General features: G+C 50.9%; 1 protein-coding gene across 1 annotated transcript in view; it reads right to left on the bottom strand.

Moving 5' to 3' along the window:
- Window positions 1-24,652, bottom strand: part of ALK (ALK receptor tyrosine kinase) — a 642,106-nt gene that overhangs the window by 27,874 nt on the left and 589,580 nt on the right. The window contains exons 12-19 of the mRNA XM_081068072.1: window positions 22,763-22,925; window positions 12,698-12,848; window positions 6,651-6,782; window positions 5,814-5,958; window positions 3,978-4,160; window positions 2,646-2,744; window positions 1,975-2,127; window positions 865-969 (exon numbers count right to left, since the gene is read on the bottom strand). Coding sequence (XP_080924198.1) covers window positions 865-969; window positions 1,975-2,127; window positions 2,646-2,744; window positions 3,978-4,160; window positions 5,814-5,958; window positions 6,651-6,782; window positions 12,698-12,848; window positions 22,763-22,925 — 1,131 coding nt within the window. The remainder of the gene's footprint in view (window positions 1-864; window positions 970-1,974; window positions 2,128-2,645; window positions 2,745-3,977; window positions 4,161-5,813; window positions 5,959-6,650; window positions 6,783-12,697; window positions 12,849-22,762; window positions 22,926-24,652) is intronic.

The following is a 24,652-nucleotide window of genomic DNA, read 5'->3' as shown; positions in this document are numbered from 1 at the left end:
AGCACGGAATTGTGACTCGCAGGGTGGATTCTGCCTCTAAAGCCCAGCCCCACCACTTATGGGCCAGGGCAGGTGAGTAACTGCTATGAGCTCAGTTCCCTCCTCTATAAAATGTACCAACTGTGATCACAGGGTTATTTGAGGATTTAGTGAACTAAAAATGTATAAATTGCCCAACATATCATAAGTGTGCGACAAGTGTTCAGTCTTATCATCCTGTCCCTTTGAAGGGACATGTGAGAATTGCACATGCTGTCATCTACCTGGCCACTCCCAGATTCTCTCATTCCTGAGCAGGCTGGTCTGAAACCATTGCCCAGAGCTGAGCCTTTCCCTCTGTCTTCCTTCCTGTCCCTGCCCAGCTGCCCCAGGCATTTCCAGTAGTAGGAGCCTGGCTGGACCACACTGAGCCCTCTGTGACCTGCAGATCAGCTTACCTTGCTCACAGGCCTAACGGAAATCAATTTTGCATTCTCTGCTTGGAGTGGGGAAGTGGGGGCTGGAGGCGTTACATAGGGAGTGAGCCAAAGTAGAAGTGCCTGCTGAAGCCTGCTTTTGATGGGAGCTGGGAGTGAAGTCCAGGGTTGGGGTGAGCTTGAGTGTCTCCCCACCCCCGCGACCCCTTGAGCAGCCAGGAGGTTGTATATGGGGCTGAGGTTAGGAATCAGGGGTTCCCAAGGAACCACAGCTGTGCTGGGGGCGGGAAGGCGGGGGGCTTCTGCTTTGGCTTGGCCTGGGCTGCCACAGTTACCACCCACATGCAGTGACATCTCGGTGTCTGTGGTACAGCCTAAGACTCCGTTGTTCTGCCAGATCTGCCTTCCCTGCCTCTCTGTGGAAGCCCCCGGGGTCTGGCACACTCACCGATCATGATGCCAGAGAATGCCAGGACGAGGGCGGCCACGAGTGCAGAGGTCACGACGGAGAGGATCAGCGAGAGTGGCAGGTGGGGCTCTGGGGTGGGTGACACTGGAAGACAGGTCCCCACAGGGCACCAGTGACCATGCCGATTCTCCTTTGAGCCGATCCCAAGTCAGAAATACCCTCCCCAGCCAGGACAAAAGCCCCCTGCTCCTCCCATCCCCAGAGACCTTGTCTGCCTTCCTTTTCAGAGAACCAGGTGATGAGTTGGTTCGTCCTGACTTTACAGCTTTCAACAGTAGCTTTGGGGTGGAGGGAACACGTAATAGGGCCACATACTAAATTCTGGACATGGGTCCAAAATATCAACGGCACAATGACAGGAGGAGGATGAAAGCTGAGCCAACAATGGCTTACTGAAGAGATTCAGGGGCCTTCAGTGACAATGAACTCACTGCACCCAAGAGTAGAGTGTGCCCCCCCAGCAGCACTCTGAGGCTGACTCTCTGCCTCTGGTCCTGAGTGCACTGAGCCCAGAGCATGGGAGGGAGGTCCCAGGGGCCACACTGGCACAAAGCACAGTGAGGTATTGTGCCTGGTCCCAGGCACTGACAACTGAAACACCGGCCAATGTGGCACACCAGGATGGAGAGGAGACATAAAACGCTGTCTTGTGTCAACAGATCCAGATACAAGGGTTTTCACTTGGAGAATACTAGTAGGAAGAGGACACACTTGAAAGTCTGTTGCCCATAGGGAACCAAAGAGCAGAAGCTAAAAGGAACAGGGTCTGGCTCTAACCCTCGGTGGAAGAGTGTGTCTTAGGAGTGTTGAGGTCCCTGGCCCTGGGGGTGTTCCAGTGGAGACAGGATGGCCCCTTGGTGGGAATGTGAAGGTTCACACCCTGGGTTGTGGGTGGGACTAGATGACATAAGACTCCTTCATGAGCCCTGACCCACCCTTCACACTCAGTGTTCTCTGCATAGTTGTCAGAGCACCTGAGCAGGGAGAGACTGAGGGGGGTCGGGAAGTTTACAAAACTGCACCTGGGCCCCCCAGCCATGGAAACCAACTGTGGGTCAAGCTCAGGGCCCCCAACCCCCATCCTCTCACCAATGCAGGAGACGCCGTCCTCAGCCAGCACTGTTCCGTGGTCACAAAAGCAGATGACCTTGTGGCTTTCAGGGTCCATGTGGCACTCATCTACCTCACAGTGGCTGCAGTTTAGGTAATGCTTAATATTCACTTCCCCGTGGCCTTCCATCACTGGCGACAAAGAGGGAGGGTTAGCCCTGGGCTGAGTCTGCGAAGACTGACCTTCATCCCCTTCCCAGCCTCTGCTTTATCTCTAGCTGGTCAGTGAGGGTTCCCTGGTCCCTGTTTCCATATCCCACTACCACTGAAGCACCGCTCCATGTAGGAAAGTGCCTGGTGCATGTGGTGAGTGGAGCTCAGACAGAGGGCGTGGGGGTGCATGTACGTAGGTGGGTGGCAGGGTCCACACACCTGATGCTGATGTTGGCTGGTACAGGGACAAGGCCTATTACTGCTGCGTTTTCTAGAACCAGCGTGCCTGGTAGTCACTCTTCTGCCTCTGTGCCCATATCAGACCACACCTTCTGACTTCTAGAACACTTGGTGAGATGAGCACCAGGCAACCTTGCCTGCAACGGACCCGTAGTCATGCCTTTGTATCCTGGCCTCGGCTGAACAGCCCTAAGGGTTTTAGCTGGGTGGGCGAATTGGTCTGAGGAAGTTGGTTCTGCCTCTGGCAGAGGGTGTACCTTTTAAAGCCGGGGTGTACAGGATGCCCAGTGGACTGATGAAGGAGACCCCATCCTCCCCGTCCACTTCGGGGTCATTGTTTGAGGCTGCATTGCCCCCTGTGGCAAACCAGAGAAGAGTTTAACGCAGAGGGGTGGGCGCCCAAGTCTCAACACACGTGTGCCTCAGCGGGTCATGCAGCCAGGTCAGTGAGGGGCCTGGGGGGCGGGGCGTGGGAGGGAAGGGAGGCTCAGGGCACAGGGGCATGTAGGTGCTGCGTGTAGACCCAGTAGATGCTGGGTGCGGGGGCCACTTTCCCCTCCAGGTCAAGGCCAGCTCCCACTGGGGAGTCCCCACTCTACTGGGGTCCTGTAGGAAGCAGCCCATGTGAGCAAGAGTTAGTTAAGTTCTAGTCTCCCAGGCTGAGTTCGCTCCTTAGTGCCTCTTCCAGGACTGGCCAGGGCAGTAGCACGGATTGTTGCTTTCCAGTCCCACAGGGTCAGTGTTGGGGCGTGGTGGGGAAGAGCCCCTGTGCCTTTAGGCTCCTGTCCCTCCATGCAGCTGGGGCTGGGTTATCTCTGGGCTCCCCCCCGGGGCTCCTCCCACCCACTCAGGGCTTGGAAAAGAAGAGCATCTGGTCAAGACAAACATCTTCTTCAGCATCAAGCAAAACACAGACAGAACATCACAGTGTGTGCATGCGTTGTGTCCTAATCTGCGGGGACGGTGGAGCCACCATGTCCCAGCCTCTCAGCTCCAGAAGGCTCTTCTGCTCTGCTCTGGGTTCAGAGGGGAGCTGGGGCCAGTGGCCAGCTGCTGGCTGGAGGGCTGCCCGGGGCTGCCCGCGGGTGCCCTCAGGGGGAGCGCCCATCCGCGTGGGAGTGGTGCCATTCTGGAGCTGGTGGGCTGGCACAGGAAAGGGAGAGTGAGGAGTCCTGGAGGCTGAAAGCCACAAACCAGGCTCTTAGGGAGCAAGGACATGGGCCGGGCCGTCCAGAGGGAGTACGGGGTTGAGAAGTCCGGCCTCCAGGGTTCTCATGCCAGCGTGTCCTTGGAGGCGGCTCAGAGAACAGTCCAGGAAGCCAAAGCCTCTTTATCGTCGGCGTTGGGGTGACCAAGAATCACACGGGGCCGGGATGCTGTTGCTACTGCAGCCGCGAGGCGGGGTGCTGGCTCGGAAGCCATCACCCGGCCTCTGGCTGGCCCCGCGGGCCGAGAGGGAGGCGTGCACACCACATCACAGTCTCCACTGGGGGGGCAGGGGGCGGGGGGCAGGCAGGGGGGGGCAGGGAGGCGCCTAGGACTACGGGGGGGGGGGAGGGGGGCGACACCTGAACACGAATCGTCTTTACCTATATATCCTCCGCCTCCTCCACCTGAGGAGCACCCCCCGCCACCCCCTCCGAAACCCCCTCTGGTCTCCCACCCCCACTTCTTCATGGCCTGGGGGCAGGAATGTCCTCCGGTGGCACCCTCCAGCAAAGACTTTCCAGCCCAGAGCAAGGAAGTGTTATCATTCCAGCCACCTCCACCACCTGCAGAAAGAGAGGGAGACAGCGCTGCGTGAGGATGCAGGCTAGGTTAGCTCAGCAGCGGGTTCGGGCCGAGGAAGCAGGACGAGGTGCATTGTGAGGGGTGCTCGCTCCAGTTCCAGAGCCCAGGGGCCCAGTCTTCAGGGGGTCTGGGGGCTACAGAGTCCACAGCTGGAAAGCCAGGAGCGTGCCCTTTGTCCTAGGGAGACCTGCTTTGGCTACAGCAGCACCTGCAGATGGGAGTGAGCCTCGGACCATTGCTTCCCATCAGGCCTCTGGTTCAAAAGCCGAGTGTTCTTGGCCAGGTCTAGAATGAGCTGATTCAAGGCCCCCAGGCAAGTCGTGGGGACCTTTTGTCATCTTCAGAAGTTACAGGGATGCCTGGGTTTCAAGTGTCTGGGCTCTCTTCTGCCAGCCAGAAGATGGGGTGTGGGCCTGTCACAGCTGTTGAAGTCAGGTGGCAGAGGGGAGTCCCCTCGCTCCATTAGGGACCTGAAGTGGGTTCTGGTGGCCTGCCACGCAGAGCCATGAGCACAGTAAATATCTTAGGACGAGTGGGGCCTGACGCCACCCACGTCTGCCCTTCCTCCCCTGTCCCAACCCTCCTGCCCTTACTTCCTGCACAATCCCCAGCTGAGGTGAAGTCTGACTACCCCACCCCCTCCATCTTGCAGGCTTCAAGCAAATGTGTGGAAAATAAAATAATGCACATAAAAATAAATATAAACGAACAACAATGTTTTAAAAAATGGATTCAGTATGAAACAGTTTGGCCCTGTTGTGAAAAAAATCCACTAACTTTGTATGAGCTCACAGACTCTTTTGTAAAATGGGAATAATAGTATCTTTCTGGAAAAACCTTAAAGGATTGTTTTGAAAAGCACATGTACAGTAGATGTGGAAGTGCTTTGCAATTTATGAAATTGTACTGGCATAAAGGGCGCTATAAATACTGCTGGGGGTAATTCCTCACCGGGGACCCAACAACTGTTGCTACTCTTTCTTCTATCCCTAGCAATCTCTTGATTACAGAGAAAGTTTGAGTATTTGCTTTAATTAATCTCAAATCTTAAATGCCTTCAAAAACCCTCCCTCAGTCTGATTGTGGAAAAAGGAAAACCGCAAAGATGAATTGTCTTTTCTCTTTAGAGATGGCTGATTTCAGAGGAATCAAAGAATCTACATGCCTTTCAATGTCTGTCCCCTTTTTGTGTGGCCGGCTCTCATTAACCAGCACAGAAAGCTCAGCCATGGAGATTCCAGAAAGAGCTTTTCCAGTGAGTTGCTGTGAGAGCTGGCAGCCCGGGGTCTGGAGGTATGAATCACAGGGGCCTGGGGTGCCTGACTGGGCCCAGATTCTTCCGTTTGCTCACACCTAGTTGCATTTGGTAAAACCCAGGGAGGGCTGCGCTGGCTGTCCGAATGCTGCTGCTGCCTGTTTCATTTTCTCAGTGACCTCTGCAAATCCAAATCTGTTAGCAAGGTGGTCTGTGGTGCCCAGAGATGCTGCCTGCCCTTCCTCCTCGAGGCTGGTACCAATATAAGAGCTCCCAGCCTCTCAAGTCCCAGTGACTAAGAGGCCCACAGGTGTGTGATGCACTGGGCCGAGCTGGAACTCTCACAGACCTGGCAGAGGGGGTGCTTGTAGCGTGTTACCTGCGGCTCCGGAATTGCCATTGAGCCCTAGAACCGAGGAATTATTCTCCAGTCTCTCGGGGTGGAACGTGTCTGTCTTAGCCCCGTAGGCCCTGCCGCCACCGCCGGCCGCAATGATCAGGGGCACTGGTACCCCATCCTTCATCTGGCCGGAGAGACATTCACAGATTGAGAAACCGAACTGGGCTTCCAGTTGGAGACCCCTGAGCCCCAGTTTAAATGTTTAAATGTGTCCGAGTGCTGGGCAGTGGGTGACATCTCGGTGGTCTGAGGGCTCTGAACTCATGTTCCAACAACCCAGCCCACCCCTCCAGCTCCTACAGCAGTCAGGGTTCAAGCCGAGAAGCAAAACCACTGGTGTGGCTCAAGCTTAGAGGCTGCTTACATAGCCTCAGAGGTCTGGGTGCTGGTGGTAGCACAGGTCTCTTCGCTCTCTCCATTCTCGGGGGTCTCTGGCTCTGACCCACATGACCTCAAGATTAAGCCCTCAGCATCACTTTCCCTGTGGGAGGACCTCACAGGAAGTCTTTGCCTTTTGGCCTGACTGTGATGCTGCCAGAAAAACTCACCTTAGGACAGAGGAGGGCACAGTGGGACCCTCTGGAGCTCTGAAGCAGGGACGGCAAAAGCCTGCGTGGTGAAATTGGGCTGGAACATCAGCAAGGGAAGAGCCTGTCCTTTCCTGGACAGACAGGGAGCCCTACATCCCTCTGGGCCTCGGTTTCTACATCTTTAAATGGGGCTGAGAGGCGTTTTGTTCCCAGGGCTGTTGCGAGGCTCCAACCCCATGACCCACAGAAGTCACTGCCCTTGGGGAGCTGGCACAGCCGACCTCACCTGAAATACGTAGGTGGCTCCGCCTCCTCCTCCGCCCCCTCCTGCCCACTCGTGCACACTTCTGTTCACGCGGATTTCTTCTTCTATGACGTTGTTCTCTCCAATGCAGACTTTCTGGATTAATTGGTTTGTCTGTGGAAACAAAAAGCATCTCAGGTTTGTACTCAGAGTTCTCTACTTCCCAGCAGATGGATCATCTATGCTTAACGATAGGGCCTACCTCTCAATTGCTTACAGTTGAATTGAAGAGACAAAAAACATACCCAGATAACTGTCTCTCTGGGCAGAATCAGAGAAGGACCACAGGACAGCTTGGATAGCAAATGCATGAGAAGCTGGGAGAGGGAGAGTGAGTCTTTGTTTCTGATGATCAGGGAGGACTGCCTGGAGGAGGTGGCATTTAGTTTGGCCTTGAAGGATAGGGACTTTTTAAAAAAAATTAAAGTATAATTGACATAGTTTCAGGTGTACAACATAGTGATTTGACATTTATATACCTTAGGAAGTGATCACTATGTTAAGTCTAGTAACCACCTGTCACTGTACAAAGTTATTATGTTATTGACTATGTTCTCTATGATGTACATTACATCTGATAGAGAGATTTTTAAACACAGAGAATGAGAGAAAATTAGGGTATTCTAGTGGGAGAGAGCAGCATGAACCCAGAGGGTGAGTGGGGTATTTGGGGAAAAAGCCAAGGAGTCTTCTTGGCTCAGAAAAGTCCATTTTAGGACAGAGAGATGGTTCAGGAGGACCTTTTAGGATCCACTGGTCTCTGAAGAGGGGATGACAAAGGCCCTAAGTGGTGAGATAGGATTAGGGGGCATGTAAGTGAGGGTGGGTAGAAGGAGTTAAACTGGACAGTCAGATTAAACTGGACAGGGTCCTTGGATACAATCTGAGAAGAAGCTGGACTCCATTGTCTAGGCAGTAGGCTGCCACTGGGATTTTTTTTTTTTTTTTTTTTTTGAGAAGTTGCAGTTCTGAGGCCTCATGGAAAGAGGAAAAGAACCAGTGGGAGGCCAGACTTGGATTTTATTCCCAGCTCATCTTTGGGATAATCATTTCTCCATTTTGGACAACTCATTCCTTCCAGCTAACGTCCCATTTCTTGCCTCCAGAAATTCCCTGGCACAGCCCTAAATAGAGCTCTCTATGTCCCCCATGGAGAACAGGGTGTGAACCCTGGAATCAGACAGACACCCCTGAACAACTGTAGAGGAAGCGCTCAAGCTCTTTGACCCACACCTGTGGAATGGGAATAAGGACACCACAGGTTGTGGGTAGTGCAGGATGGTGTTTCACACGTGTTTGGGACTCAATAAGTGGCTGCTGTTTTATTTGGATTCACTTCTGGGCCCCATGTGGTCCTGGCGTGAGCCCAGGCATCTGTGAGTCCCTGGGGATGTCCCTGGCTGGGGGGATTCCTGTGACACAGATCCTGGAATCTCTGAATAAAAAGAGCACAGTGCTTCGAGAATAGCCATGCTGTCGCTTATCAGCCACAGCAGCTAAGAGGAACTCTCCAAAGATCGACCTGACCTCAGAGGAAAATGACTTTTCTTTCACTTAATAGAAAAAAGGCCAATAAAATATCACATTTCCATCGAATGCTGCTGTGCAACCAGCCAGTGGACATGGCAATTCATCTTTAGCCACTCCTTATGCTAAAGCACTCAGGGGTGCTGGCAATGAGTCCTAGAGAAATTTTCAGATAAATAGCCGAGATGCAATTTGTTTCATGGCATTTTGGATTTAATGATGGAAATAATTTGATATTTTTTATAGTGGATTTAGTGTGGGTGGAAGGCTGTGAATAGCTACTGTAGAGAGCTGACATTTCTCTTGCATATGCTCAGCGCCGTCCAGGACTGTGGGGTTGGTGGTGAGACTGCTAGAAGGAAACCCTGCTAACTGCCACCTGGGGAAGGCGCGATAGGCCAGATGCATGCTGGACGGAAACATGAACCATCAGATGGGCAGAGCAGAGCACAGAATACAGGGCCCAGTTTGGCTTCCGGACAGGCCCTGCCAGAGGTTGGCTAAACCACTTCACCTCCCCAGACCTGCCTCCTCCTCTGTAAATGGGGGTTTGCCCAGTCTGAATCAGTGGTGCTAAGATGGTCCATCCCCTCAGACCTGCTCCCTTTCTTCCTCTCCTCTACCTGGCAGCAGTGTGGCCTCCACCCATTGGGGACGCCCTCTTCCTGTGAATAGAAGCTGCAGATGGCTGGAGATTGCAAGTGTGGGAAGGAGGGAGCAGTCAGGCTGGAGTGTGGCCTTTGTCTGCCTGGAGCCCAGACTTATGCCCGTCCCCTGCTGCCCCTGCTAGGGGGTCTCCTTTCAGTCGACTGAGGGGCACGGAATGATCAGTCTTGCATCTTGCTGACCCAGCAACAGCATTTGGTGTTGTCAATCACTTCTTCATAATATAATTTCTTCACCTGACCTTCAGGACTGCACACCCTCCTGAATTTCCTCCAACACCCCTGGCTTCTCCTCCTCAGCCTCCTTTGCTGGTTTGGCTTCTTTTCCCTGACCTATAAATGTGGGGAGTGTTCAGGGGTCAGTCCTTGGTCTTTTCAATCTGTACTGCTCCCTAGGCAACCTCATCCTGTCTCAACTTTAGGCCGATTTCTCCCAAATTTGTATCTCTACTCTAGATCTGTCTCCTGAATTCCAGATGTCTTCTGGAAGTCCCTGCTCGGACTTCCCGGCTCTCTACCAGACAGAGCTGTACAACTCGGTATGTCTGACACTGAACTCCCGATCTTGCCCCAAACCTGCTCCTTCCGCAGCATTCCCCAACTCAGCTGATGGCAGCTCCTTCCTTCCAGTGGCTCAAGCACAATTCTTGGAGTCACCCTTGATCCTTTCCTGCTCTCAATTTCTTATCTGATCAGGCAGGACATCCTTTTGGATTTTACATTCCAAATATGCCCAGAATTCAACCATTTCTCACCACCTCCACTGTTACCATCCTGGTCCAAGACACCATTATCTCTTGCTGGGGTTAATGCAATAGTCATTGAATTCATTGCCCTGACTCTGGCTGGAGCCCATGTGGTCTAGTCTCCACTTTGCAGCAGCAGCGATCCTTTAGATACGCAAACTGCATCCGGGTTCTATTCTCACCATTTGGCTCAAAAGTCTCCTATGGCTTAAATGTGACCTTTCAATGGCCTGAACTGGTCCGCATTTCTTCCGACCTCATCTCTTACCTACTCTCCCTCCACTCCACACCAGGCATGCTCCCACCTCAGATACTTGGTTTCTGCTCTGCTGGAGTCTCCAGATATTTTCCTGGTTCAAGCCCTCACCTCTTTCAGGACTCTGCTCAGCTGAATTTTTTTCAATAGGCTTTCCTTTCCCACCCCGTTTTAAATTGCGACCTATCCCTGAACTCTGGCGCATTCGACCCCCTTTACCCTACTTCTATGCTTTAGAAGTGTTACTTCTAACACTTTCACTTTTGGACGTCCCGATTAACGTATTAACCGATTAACTAGTTATTGTCTGTTCGTCCCTGTGCCCCTGGAATGAACGTAAGCTCTCTGAGAACAAAGATGTTTCTTCTGTTTATGGATATATCCCAAGTTCCTAGAACAGTGATGGGCATATAGTAGGTACTCAATAAGTATTTGCTGAATACATTGAATGAATTGGGTACTGTTGGGTGTGGGCTTGCCCCTCACAATATTTACCTTGTGAGTGATGGTAGTGGTGAGATTTAACAATTAGATTAATGGAGACATTTGGAAATGTCTGGATACTTTTTTGACTGTAACTTCTGGGGGCGCTACTGGCATCTGGTGGGTAGAGGCCAGGGACGCTGCTTACCACCTACGCTGCACAGAACAGTCCCCACCACAAAGAATTATCTGCTCCAAAATGCCAGTGGTACTGATGTCGAGAAACCCTGAGTTATGCCACCAGATGAGGCTAGGAAGGAACTGGAGAAGCAGAGGCAAGAGTGTGTGTGTGTGTGTGTGTGTGTGTGTGTGTGTGTGTGTGTGTGGTGGTTTCCGGCAGCTAGAGCCCATTCTGCGCTGAGTATGGCACACGGGAAGAGTGATTCCACACAGATGTGCATTTGAATCAGCAAAGCTGCCAAATCCTGCAGTTTAATTCTTAGAGTCCACTTTGTCGTCTAGAGGATCCTCTGTGAGCACCATTTTTCTGCCTAGGGAGGGTTGGAGATTGAGGTAGAACCTGTAAACAGTCTTTCTCCCTCTCCCAGTGACGCCTGGGGATGGAGGTGTGGAGTAGCCAGAAACACCAGTTCCTTTCCCCAAGCCCATGCTATGCCGGGCCCAACCAGCAGAGGGGGCTGCCCTCTGTCCCTGGCGGAAAACCGGCTTCTTCGAAACTCCCTGTGCATCCGCGAAGTTTGAGAGCAAGTAGGTTGATTAATGAAATGATAAAGTGCAGCAGCCCAGAGGAACAAGTAGATTACAATTGAATTAAAAAAAAAAAAGGAAGCAGTCCTGTGAAAAGACATAATTGATTACAATCCAATCAAGTAAAAGTCCCTTGCAAAAGTCAATGCAATCTTTCGGCTTAGATGAAAGAATTACATTAGCACTCAATAAATTCCTGTGAAAATTACAGCAGCCTGTAATTTAATGACTTAATATATCAGGCTGGAAAGTCCTGATTATAGTTGCTAAATAAAAGTTGGAGTCCAGACATTTCTCATGCACAAGGTTGCACCTGCTAAGCGTACTCCTGTTGCTTTGTTTTAACCCCATAAGGTGGTGGGGAGGGGGAGGCTGTGCTCTGCTCCCAGCCTAGCGCCTAGCTCTTAGGAGCCCTGAATTTATTTTGTGGAATTGAACTGCTTTCTCGGGAGCCTTTGTTACCTCCTCTGTCCTCCAAGGCTATTCTTGGATAGGTTCCTGGAGAACCCCTGGCTCCTGGGCACTAGAACCCCGCTCCCTGCCTCCACAGCTCCCAGGCGGAAGCTGTGCTTCAGGTGAGAGTGGGCCCTGGCTCATGGGGGAAGCGCCTTGCAAGGTGCTGAATGCCCGCACCTACAGGCTCCTGCCTCCCCTCAACACAGACTAGAGGCAAACACCTGGATACTGGGAGTTTGCATGGCTCCTGCTCTATCAGTCCTCACTGTTCATTCTCCTGGTAATTTTTGACCACTGTCAGTATTTTTAACTTCTACTGTTGGAACTCTCCATGTTTGATAGTTGGAGAGTCAAACCCAGTGGGTTCAGAAACTAGAAGAAAGGCAGGCTGTCTCCGGGGCTGCAGAGAACGGCAGTCTGCCTTGTCCAGTGATGAGCTATAAGTTGACAAGAGAGGAAGGCCATAAAAACCGAGGCCCAAGCAAGTGCAAGGCACAGCAAAAAGAGGAGCCAGAGTCCCTATTCTGTGCTGTGTCATGAGTGACTTTAAACAGGTCTCTTCACCTCTGTGGTCTCCATTTTCTCATCTGTAAAATGGGGGAAGTTGATTACATGGTCTTCCAGCTTTGATCTGTGCTTTAAAATGGTTTTTAAGTTTTAATCACACTAATAATAAATAATACATGAACGCATTCTTTTTGTAACTATATCAGGAGTTACTGATAAAGCACCCTCAACTCCAATCCTCTCCCCAGAAGCAATCATTGTTATCTGATCTTTCAGAACTTTTCCTATTCAGTTATGGACATACCTGTGCCTAAGAGCTGAACCAGAAATGTTTAACCTGGTATTATCCTGTTTGTAATAATATGGCTAAACACAACAGTGCCCTAGCAAGAAAGTTTAGGAAGTAGCTTCATCTTGTACTTCTGCTCAGAGGAACAACCTTTTGCCCATTCAAATAGGATTCAGTTCTTCAGTTTTAAGCTTACTCGTGAAACCCGTGCCTCAGCCTTGGTCCCTGTAGGGATGTAAAACCTTAACAGCCACAGTACCCGGTTTCTCATGCACCCAAATGGACCTGGAACGTGAGCTCCCGAAGAGGGGTGTCGGGCGTTGGTGCCCTCCGAGGGGCCTGCCTGGACCCTGGGTCAATGTGGAAGAGAAACCCCTGCTCTGGGCACTTACGCTGGGGCAGGCGTCTTCCCCCTGTTGCCCGACCAGGATGTACAGCGTGTCGTCCTTCTCCAGGTTGAAGATGCCCAGCACAGACACACCGTGAGATCGCATCATGGTGTTCCTTCCGCCCTTTCCACCAGCAGCTCCGTAGCCCGAGATGCTGCAATAGGACAAAGCACATGGGCTCCTGCCATGCGATGAAGACTGACGCCCTTCTTGCCAACCCAGCAGCTTTCAGGGGGTCAAGTGCACTACTGTGGTGGTCCTGATGGTTCTCTGAGCCTGACCACACCAGCATGGCAGGTCAGCAAGGAGGGTTCCTCTCCCCATGGTCAGGAGAGGGCTGTCAAGTTTAGACAGGGACAGTGAATTTGCTTCAGTCACAGAGCTAGGAAGGTAAAGAACTAGTAAAAGGATAGAAGAAAGAAAGAGAGGGGAAAGGAGAGGGGTGGGGGAAAAAAGAGAGAGGGGGAGGAGAGGGAGAGTCTATATTAACATGGGGTGTCGGGGTGAGGCTGTCCTGAATACCTGGGATTTCCCCATTATGGATATTTCTCCCTGTCCTCAATCGAAGTACTCATGTGACCCAAGACAAGTAACTCAACTTCCCTGTTCCACATCTGTAAAATGGGGATAATAAGAGAACAGCCTTCTAGCCCATGTGTGTTATCAGGATTAAAGGAATTAAGACATGCAGTCCTAGAATTATGGCTGGCACATAAGAAGCACTCAAAAGTGTTTATGATTATTACTATTAATGGTGGAAGTAGCAGAAACTGACTTGGTAGAGAGCTTTAAAGTGTCCCCATGGGTGTGTAGACACACGAAGGTCCCACATGGAATGATTGAGGAGAGTGGTGTTTATAAGCCCAGACTGTTTATTCCCACCCCACCAGTAACTCCTGCTGGAGCAATATGTGTGCAGACAACAAGCAACCAATCATGATGAAAATAAAAACGTGGGATTATTTCTGCTGCCTCTTAGGTTGTTGAGATAAAGTCAAGCAAGGATGGGGGAAAAAATAACTCAGTTGGTGAATCATATCGAAGAGCGGCATGTCTGAAGACAGCTAGCATACCAGCTACAAATGCCTCCCCAGAGACCGACTGCCAGGGAAAGGAACTCAGGAGGTTTTCATGTCCCCGTAAACTCAGATTCAGGGTCCTTATGAAAAGCTTCCAGGAAGCGAGGCAAGGCAGTTTTGCTCATGTGCACCCACGGTGGCTTCTCCTCCTATAATTCTAGGATGTGTCTCATGTTCTAAGCATTTTAGGGGCCTCCTGGGAGCTTCCTAAGGTGGAGCCCAGGCCTGTTCTGCAGAGACAAGCCTGAAGGGTTGACTGACTGCTAATGTGGCAGGTGAGAAACTGAGGTGTCCACAGAGTTCAGAGGAGAGTCTCTGGCCCATCGCCCTGTCAGTGGCCAGGCACTGATTGGAGCTCACGGCACGTGGGCATGGCATAAGGCTGTGTGCATATGAGGAGACCTGAGATGGCTCCAGACCACCAAGGAGCTTACAAAGAAAGTGGGGAGGTGGTCATAGTTATGAAAAGAGAAACCTCACCAGTAAGGGTGGCTGTACTGGGGAGGCAAGGTAGAGGGACCAAAGGGCTCTGGGGTCTATGATTAGAGTGGACCGCTTCCCAGCTGTGTGTCCTCTCAGAACCCCAACCTCTTCCCTAGTCAAAGAAGAACCATATCTTCTTTTCTGACCTCACAGGATAGTGGGGGTTCAACGTTCAAAGGAGAGAATGGGGTGAAAGGCCTGAGAAAGTGGGAAATCTCTGCACAGTGTCAGGGCTATCGGGTGCTCAGGGCCTGGGAGGGAGACAGATGACTGTGACAGGCATGGAGGCAGGGGCACGCGGGAGTCCTTGGCTGGTTGCAGGACATGTGGGGTGGAGGTTTGAAGTTGGCCTCGTGGTGGAGATAATGGGTAGGTAGGACTCTCAGACAAGGAGGAGGAGGTGGAGGGTAGGAGTCTAGCTTGTGTGGATGGGAGTGGAGTCAGGAAAGCCTGGGGTATATCTGACCACAGCAGGTGGCTGCAGTGTGTGTGTGTGGGGGGCGCTGTAGGGCTGCAGAGAGAGGTAGGGGCCAATGCCTCAGCACCCTACAATGTACCAGGCATGAATGCACATGGCACCCCCCTAATAGCCATAAACAGTAGCTGTTAGTCACTTCATTTGACATATGAGGAAACTGAGGGAGGCTCAGAGGGATTAGTAACTCATCTGAGGCCACACAGCTGGCAGACCCTGGTCCGCAACCCCTAATTTCCCCTCATAGAGGCCATTTTCTTCCCTCTGTGCTGCTGTGAGGCTTATATGGATATACAGCGAGGGTGGTCTGAGAAGTTTCTGGCCCGTCCTAATCCACTCAGATCTCAGCCAAACCCTCCCTCCTGACTTGTTAGAAATGGAGAAGGTGGCAGGACAGCTAAAGGACTGAAAAAGAAGGAAGGCTTATTGGTGAAAGGAAAGCAAGGAGAATTATTTAGCTCAGAGAAGGGAAGCCTGGGTCAGGGGTGGTGCTGGTGGGGGCGAGGGGTCCCAGAGACTGCAGAATCTGGAGATAGCAATGGGCCCACCTCTGTCCTCACCACTCCAGGTTCCGGGGCTTTGTCGGGCTGCCTCAGAAAGTCTTTTTAACCTGGAGGTGTGGTTTGCTTGGAAACTGCTGCCTGAGACAGAGTCCTTGTGTCCTGCCCACTCCTGCTTATGGCTGAGAGGTAAGCTGTACTCTTCTCATCTCTTTCTGCATAGTTTGTGTCAATCTGCATGCATTATGAATCATTCTGAACCCTTTCACACATTTAAATTTAGCCAAATGATTACATTTTAGAAGTTGTTTGCTCCTGACTTGGTTGTTTTGCCCCCTCCCTAAATCACCTTTCTTATTTCTTCCACCCCCTGACCAAGTCTGAATGCTAGCCTCATTGAGGTCTTGACCTAGTTCTTGGCAGTGAGGTGGGAAGGAACGAGCCCTGAGGTCTGAGTCATACGCTGGTCTGGTCACTCTGCGGATGGTGTGACGGGGGCACGTTAATTAACCTCTCTGAACCACAGCTTTCCCTCCCAAGGAGAAAAACGAGGACCAGAAGCCCTGCCCTCCTGGGGATAAGTAGAGGATTTGAAAAGACTGCAAAATGATGCCACGTGCAGGGTGAGACTCTGGCCTGGGGTCAGCTCTATAGATTCCAAAGGGGGTGTAGAACTTGGCAAGCACGTGTCAGCAGCCTGAGTTTGCTGACCTGTGGGAGGGCCTCAGCCCCCCACTTTTAACCTGGATTATGGCCTGGCTGAAGGTCACGAGGAGCAAGCAACTGCCTCTCTGGACTAATTGTAGGGGTCCTGGCAAGTAGAGCCTCCGTAGTCAGCCCCCTGAGCCCCGAAACCCCACCATATTGCGTCACGCTTTTGGAAGCTTCTAGTTGCGACTACGAGGATGAGCTCCTCTGGAGTGGGATGTACCATAGAGAAAAAAGCAAGGGCTTTGATGCAGACAGACCTGGGGGCAAACCCAAGCTCTGTTAGGGATAGGACGAGGGTGAGGTGAGGCATTCCCCCATGTACAGACCCTGCACTTGATTGATCCCGAGAGCCAATGCATCCTTACATTTTGTGTCCAAGGCTCGTTTACTTCCCCTGGTCCTGGCCTTGCCAGTGTTACTAACCAGCTGTGTGACCTTGGGTAGGTATTTACCCTGCCTTAGCTCCAGTTTCCTCATCTCTAAAAGGGTGATGATAATAATATCTCTTTTGAAGGACTGCTTTGAGGATTAAATGAGATAATGCCTATCAGAGACTTAATTCAGTGCCTAGAGGGCAGCCAGTGAGCGGCAAACAGTGCGTCTGTGGCTGAGTCTGCCCCCTCCTGTCCTGGGTTCCCAAGGGTGACTTCTGGGAGGCAGAAGTGGGGTGAATGAAGGAGGCCCTGATTTCTAGAGAACAATAGGTAAAGCAGAGCGTGGTGAAGGGGATCTGGAGTTGAGGCTATTCAGTTTCCCTCAGGACCCACCTCTTTAGGGAGCCAGTGGAAGCACAGGCGAGCGCTGAAGACCCCAAACCCTGTGCGTGATCCTACACAAACTCGTGCCATAATAATATGATAACAACCTCAGCCTGAGTCTCTGAAGCTTCCTCCCCATCCCTTGTAAACAATTTATTTTTGATGGTTGACAAATGACAATAAATTAATATACCTGCCTCTCAAGTGGGGAAAATGACTCACAGTCATTCTAATTTACTGGGAATTACAAGGTACTGTTCTCAACGAGCTGATGCTGTAATTTTCTTTTCTTTTCTTTTTTTTTTCCTCTTCTAAGTCTATGGCCCCTGGTCAAAATGGATGTTTATTGGGTTTGCGTTTTGTATTATTGACTGCGAGCTTTTGTTACCTGATGTAATTGAGTTGTGAATCTTTTTTTAAATAAAGAATTAGCAGCAAATCAAAGTGGCTGCCTGCTGGATCCTGAAAGGAGAGCACAGCTGGTGTGCACAGTGTGGCAGTGTTGGTATCACACCGCCGAGGGAATGCAGGGGGCGGGGCAGAGGGCAAGGAGGGAGTGGACCCCACTTGGAGAAGCATGAAGCACCTCATGTCTCTCTTGCACCCACTCTGAGCTCTGCCTCTAATTCCCAGCAGGACCTTGGGCACGTGTTTTGACCTCTTCTGGGTCTTGGTTTCCCCCTCCGTGCAATCAGGATAGTAAGACCCTCCCTGCCTATCCTAGCCTACAGGGTTATTGTGAGACATGTACATGTACATACTCACAGGATACATGTGAGTATGTACAGGGATTGGTCAGTGGGAAATTCCTGTTCAAATGTACAGTTGGATTATCCAGATGGGTCATTTGAGCCATCAGGAGATGCCTCTGGGGTCAGCAGTGAAGGGCCCGTTTCAGAGGAATTTGCACAGCAAATTTCAGACTGTACCAAGAAGCAAGGCTCATTGTCCACTTCTTTCCCACAACCTGCCTGACTAGTGCAGCTCTAAGTGCCTGGGGATATTGGAGCTGGAAGAGATCTCTGTCCTCTCTCTGCAACTCCTCCCTCTACAGAAGGGGCCACTGCAGAGAAGGGAAAGCACACTTTCAAGGTCACCCAGTGTGTCAGGGGCAGAAATTAGACCCAAACTCCATTCTGTCGGCAGCCCATCGATCTTTGCACAATTCCCCACCCCCCCGACTTTCCCTGCTCTCTGCTCTTCTTGGCGATGGCTATCTGCACAATAACTCCAACAATTAATCATGATTTGTGACCTTCCTACAATTGTCTAGAACTTTACGGGCATTGTGGACCGTTTCATTTTCCTGCCCTGTGATCTGCAGAGTCTCAGTCCTCTCTACGAGTCCTGTAGCACCTACTCAGTGCCCAGCACACAGTAGGAATTCCATGGCTGTTTGTGGATTGGGTGGAATGATGGTGTCATCCAGCTGCACATGCTTGTCCCTGGAGTCAGGTGAGGAAATGACTGTCAGTGATGGAGATGGTCAGAAACAGCTGTGGCCCCAGGCAGCTGGCAGGGCTTGCTGGCTCCAGCTGGGATCTGGGACCTTGTGTATGTTATGTCTGAGGAATGAGTGAACCATGAAAGAATTGCCATCAGGAGCTGTGGGCCGTGCTGGACAAATGTTTTCATAGGCCGTGAGTGTGTGTGTGTGTGTGTGTGTGTGTGTGTGTGTGTGTGTGTGTGTGTAGTGGGGGGAGGACTGAGGGCTGGGAAGGATGCTAAGCCTTAGAGAATTAGGAAGGAAGGAAGGAAGGAAGGAAAGAAGGAAGGAAGGAAAGGAAGCTGGAGGAAGAGAGAAGGGGATGAGAGGGGTAGGAGACAGGAAGACTGAGAGATGGCTGGCTGACATCTGCTGAGTGTGGATAGCCTCTGCATGGGGATGTCCCCACACACAGAATCACACTAGGTCCCCAGCAGCCCTCGGAGCTAGGCTGTGTCGGCAGCTGTCCCCACTTTATGGCAAGGCTGAGGATTTCATTCACCCCAGCACACCCCCATTATCAATGCTCGTTTTGTCACCCACTTCAGCCACCCACCCCCATGGGCACACTAGACATCACTCAGAGCCATGACCCAGAAATCTCCCTTAATCAGGTGCTCTTCTCACCATCAGCTGAATCCTTCCCTGTCCTTCTCAATCAAACTCCATGAGATGGAGCTGTCACTTATTGTCCTGGCTCCCTCAGCCCCCCCCACCAAGCATGGCTATCGTCCTGGGTACTGCCTGTCCCCCAACCCCCCAATCATGCTGATTCTACCTCCCAAGGGCCCTGTGCCCTCTCTCCATCCATATTTCCCCCGCCTTATGGAGACCTTTCTGACTCTTGCCTGGATGACCAGTCAGCCCTCCATGTGCTCTCTACACCTCCAGGCTTGTTTCTCTCACTGCCACCCCAGGCTGTCACCAGAGGGAGCTAAAGGCATTTGGGAGGTGCTGCCTCAGGTCGGGCTGGCATGGCCTTGCCCCAGGCGCTCCTTCCACCAGGAAGGCCCTCCCCTCTTCTTTGTGAACAACTTTATCACTTTTAAGACTGAACTTGGGCTTCTGTCTCCTTGTGGAAGCCACTCATGAACTCAGACCTTCACCGTGGCCTCCGACAGCAGTGCCTTGTGCAAACCCCCGCTGTGGTACCTTCTATATTACACTGAAATGCTTTGTTCCTACATCCACCCCCGTAGGCTGGGTTCCTGTTGGGCAGGGACGGCATCACCTTTGTATGCTTATGTTAGGCCCAGTGTCCTTACTGGTGCCTAATATGGCCACGGAGATTTGCAAAGCAGGTCTGGGCGCCAGGACATATGTACTTGGAGAGAGTGACCGCATCACCTCTACTGTTTTGACAGAGGAAGTGGCAAATCCAGGGGAAGGGGATGCCCAGGGCAGGAAAGCAGAGGTTGAGAGGATGGGGATTTGCGTGTTGCCTGACCCTCCCCTCCACACACCATCCACATCTGCTGTCTTCTCCCCAGCCTCCTCATCCTCCCTCTTTGTGGGCCTCTTCCTTTGTAGCGGTGGGCAAAGCAGTAGTTAGTGGGAGACGGACCCAGGACAAATGATCAGTTAGAAGTGGGGGGTGCTTTCACCTGTATGCCTCCCTGAGGACGTCCCAGGCAACAATGGCCTCATCTTGGCATCAGCAGGTGCTTGGTAAGTATTACTTCCCCTTCCTTCACTCCTTTGACCAGTAGGCAGAGAAGTCAGCTGGAGCAATAACAGTACCAGGCCTCAGGCAGCAGCCAGACAGCACTAGCTGAGCACCCATACACTTCCAGGAGCAGAGGGGTTGCATAAGGAAGTCTCCCAACCTTTCTGTCTCCAAGAACCTTTTCCTCATGTCCTCTGATGTGTCCTGTGCTTATTTCACTAGATGCACTGCACTTACTAAATGAAAATTAGTTAACATGGAGAAAATGTCTTCCAGAAAAAGGCCACCTAACTTCTCAACATGGATATTCTGGCTTGGGGAGTTTTTGATGTAGTCTAAAAAGCAAATTATTAAATTTTGCTTTTTGGAATATTAAGTAATGTGACCAATAGACATTAACATCCAAGCCTAGAGCCTCATCTAGGGTCAAGGATGAAATGAAGGTCAGAAGTACAGTAGGCCCCTCCGTACCCATGGGTTCCACATCTGTGAATTCAGCCAACTGGATCAAAAAGATTTGAAAAAAATGTTACCTTGTTGCTGACGTATACTATGTAGTGAGGTCTATGATGTTATGTCTGTAGTAAACATGTAAAGACTTTCTTGTTATTATTCCCTTAACCATTCAATATAACAACTATTTACATAGCATTTATATTGTATTAGATATTATAAGTAATCTAGAGATGATTTAAAGTATACAGGAGACGTGCGTAGGTTATAGGCAAATACTGTGCCATTTTATATAAAGGACTGGAACGTCCTCGTACTTTGGTCCACGTTGCTCAAGCAGTAGTTCACCATAATCAGAAGTGTCTGGACACTGATGGGAACCACTTTGACACCTCTTGTAATTGCAGAAGTCAAACGTGACTTGTATTCATCTTTTGTTATTGGTATATAGTGAGTATTACAATTTTAATGCAGTTTCCCTTTCTTAAAATGTGTGTCCATTTTTTTTTGGCACCCTCTGTATTTCAGAGAGAAGTGGAAGACAATCACTCACTTGGCCTGGCCCTCCTTCCTCTATGGGCCTCCCTGAGCTGCCTCCGAGCTGTCTGCTCCATGGCCCAAAACCCACATTCCAAGATGGCACCAAGGTTGGGACAAGAAACATGGGCTGGGCTTATACCAACAGAGTATGGCCATACTGTGGCAATTCATGCAGATCAAAACCTGGCTATACTTAGATACAGCTGCCATTAACAGCAAATGGGAAAATGAATTAATTGTTATTTCATAGTGCCATTTATCTGGCAGCCAAAATCTTTCACACCATGGGGTCCCTCTGAGGAAGTCAGGAAAAAGTCCTTGGAAGCAGGACAGTCAGAAGCTACTGTGTGAGGATCCATTTGTATCTGCAAGTGCTCTCTGGCTGCTGTCTGATCACGTGGCCGGAGATCTTTTGTGACGCTTCTCTGACTCCAGTGTCCTCCTCATATAATAATAATAACAATGACAGTTACCTCGCTGCTAAAAGAAGGAGAAATACCTAGTAGATCTTCAACAAACATCCATCCCCTTCTCCCTGGGAGTCCTTTCCTCCTGCTCTGGGACAGTGGGTGACCCAGGCAAACTCAGCCAGGCAGGAAGGGGGGCGCCTGGCCAGCTCAGGGTGGTGGCATAAGTGGCGACTGCATGTCTTCGTCCATTTACTGGGAGCTTGCGGGACCCAGAGCAACTAATCTGATTGCAGCCAAACCTTGTTATTTCATTCCTGCCTAGAATGTCATTTAAAAAGCACTTAGGGCTCTCCCTGAAACGCTTTTATACTGAGGTCCCGGGAGTGGGACTGCCACAGAAAACAGGGCAACTTGAGAAGCCCCTTTTATTCCCAGGGGGCTGAGGATATGCTGGGGGTTGGGGGCTGCAGGAGGGGAAAGAGAGCTCACTTCCCACTGCATTCAGCCCCTGGGGGCCATTTGCACCAACAAGGACAGAATTACGATGCTTCCTGTTTAAACAGTCTAGCTGTGCGGTGGAAGGAGCCACAGTGAGGCTGTGACTCAGAAGTCTGGGGTTGGAGGCAGTTCCTGGACTGTCGGGGGCTCCTGACGCTCTGAGCCTCAGTTTCCTCATCTGTAAAGGAAGGACTGCAGCACTGGCCTTGCCCACAGGGCTATGTGACGACCCCAGTCAAGGGTCTGACCTAACTCAGCGGTTCTCAGGGGCTGCATCAGCCTCACCTGGGGACTTGTTAGACATTCTTATTCTCCGACCCTACTCCAGACCGACAAAATCAGGTGCTCCAAGAGTGGGCCCAGCAAACTGTTTGAACCAGCCCTCCAGTCCTTCCGATGCCACTCCGTGAAGAGAACCACTGGTCTAAGCTCTTCCTAAGCATTCTTAGTGGCCTGAAAGTGGCCCAGGGGAGTCAGGCTTCCCTCCAGCCTGGCCTTGCTCTAGTGGAATACTGTGGGCAAGAGTGGAACAGGGGACGAGAGCTCGAGAACGGTTGCTTTACTTGACAATAGTGAAGGCCCGGAAAAGGAAGCTCAAGGGTAAGAACGGTGGCTTTCATTTGTATCATACTTTTGTTTCCCAAACATTTTTAGATGCACTGCCTCATTGGAACAGCATCAAGTAATAGTCAAAGAAAAACCCATTATAATTATAATTATTAATAATAAAGATAAAGAATGTTTTGAGGCCAGCTCATGCATGTGTATCATTTCCACAGATCGTCTGTGGTTTCCTTGAGGATAGAGGACACATCTTCTTGGCTGCCATATTCCATTATCTCCTATCTCCCCATAGCCGGTTCTTATGCCCTGCTTTGGGCCAGAGTCTGTGGCCTCTGTGCCTTGGTGTGCCACCTGGGCACCCCGGGCGCATGCATACATAGGCAGAACCCCAGTCTTCTTCAGGAGGGCGGATCTGCCCCTTGGCTTCCCCCTCCCCCATACGCACCTGTAGGTGTCAGTGGCTGGTACCTTCCAGGTCTGGATGCCCTTCAGGGGACCCTTGCTCTCCACCACCACGCTCAGGTTGGTGTTCCGATAGGCGTTGTTGCACTGGGCCTGAGTGGGGCCATGGGGCCCACTGGCCCCGCACGTGGTAAACAGCCAGTGAACTATGGCACAAGAGGAAAGACAATCACTCACTTGGCCTGGCCCTCCTTCCTCTATGGGCCTCCCTGAGCTGCCTCCGAGCTGTCTGCTCCATGACCCCAAGCCCACATTCCAAGATGGCACCAAGGTTGGGACAAGAAACGTCACTCAGTCATTCAACCTGGAAACTGCTGTTGAGGCTCTACTATGGGCCAGGCCCTGGGTGAGGTGAGAAATGGGTCAGGGGAGAGACACAGATGGAGCTGACTTGGACCCAGGCTTTAAGAAGCTCACAACCTACTAAGGGAAACCTAAAGGTATGCAACCAACCACAACACAGGGCAATAAGAAAAAGAAAAGCCCCAAGACGTCCAGCTAACACCGCACTGTGAGAGTTCGAGGAGGGAGAGAAGAACCCTTCCGAGTAAGACAGACCCAGGCAGTGGCGGGGCCCGCTCCTGGTTTCTCACCAGCTCCAGCACAGTGCTGGGCCAACAGCAGACATTCAGCCTATGTTACTGTGACTGCATCAAACCTGATCCCAAAGATTCGACATCTTTATATAGGATCCTCCTAGCTTGGAGAAGATGGAAAGAGTAAACTAGACACAGAGTCAGCTCCATGACCCCTCATGGCTCAGGGACCCTGGACAGTGGTAGAGTAGGAAGTCTTGCACTCCTGGCTTGTCTTTGTCTGTCTGTCAGGCTCTCAATAGGGCTCAACCTCCTTATTCACAGCCATTTGGGTTGATTCCCTTTATTCATTCTGTCTAGAATTTCATAGACATCAGAGAATGTCACAACAAGATGGGACCTTGGAGATTACTGAATTCAGTGATCCCCAAACTACCTGAGGACCTTTAAAAATACAGATCCCAGAGCCCTGGAGATTTAGAATGATAAATCCTAGGTTGGGGTCGGGAGAGGGGAAAGGGTAGGGCACAATACTTGCATTATGTAAAAACTTTCCCAGGAGAATCAACCAGATTTGTGAACTACTCCCACCTATCTCATCATCCATATAGAAAAGGAACATTCTACAGAGGGGAAGTGACTTTAAATCCCTGAGCCTGGAGTTTAGTTAGAGCCAGGACAGACCATACCAAGGTTGCTCAGGCCCAGAAAATAGGCAAGCCACTGTAATGGAACAAGTGAGAGTCTGGTCTGTACTGTGGTGGGTGAATCCTCAGCCCCAGAAAATCCCACTGTGTCCCCAGTAGTAGCTTAGCCCTAACAATGTGGGCTTTAGGGCATGATGGGCACATACCAGGGCTAGCATCAGGACTCTGGTCCCCCGAGAGGCCAGGAGGTGACAAAAGGGAAATGCAGAAACTGGAATGTTTACAAGGTAAGGAAGCAGAGATATAAGAAAGAGGGACTGGTCAAAAGCAACAAGTAAAACCTTGGTTTTGGGAGAGATCAAGGTCACAGTGAGACAATCAGTGAGATGATGACTTGCTAATCAGAGAGTTCATGGCTCCTCATATTTCCCCAGCCAAGAGTCTACATTGGTCCCTGAGATTCTGTTGAGATGAAGAAAGATCAAATGGCTCAAAGGACGAGCCTGGATTGGGGGCAGGTAGGGGAGGAAGGCCGGCTCTTTCCTCTTCTCTTACTTTAAAAACAAAAAAACTATGGTATTAAAACTCATTCATGAAAAAAACCACAAAAAACTTCTTTATCTTTTTCTTACTTATACCACACATTGGAAGCGTAGTTTAATAGTCGTTCACATCTATTAGGTTGGTGCA

The sequence above is a fragment of the Rhinolophus hipposideros genome, assembly GCF_964194185.1.
Source record: "Rhinolophus hipposideros genome assembly, chromosome: 12".
NCBI classification, from domain to species: domain Eukaryota; kingdom Metazoa; phylum Chordata; class Mammalia; order Chiroptera; family Rhinolophidae; genus Rhinolophus; species Rhinolophus hipposideros.
The sequence above is the reverse complement of the archived record's forward strand: the minus strand, read 5'-3'. Positions and strand labels throughout refer to the sequence as shown.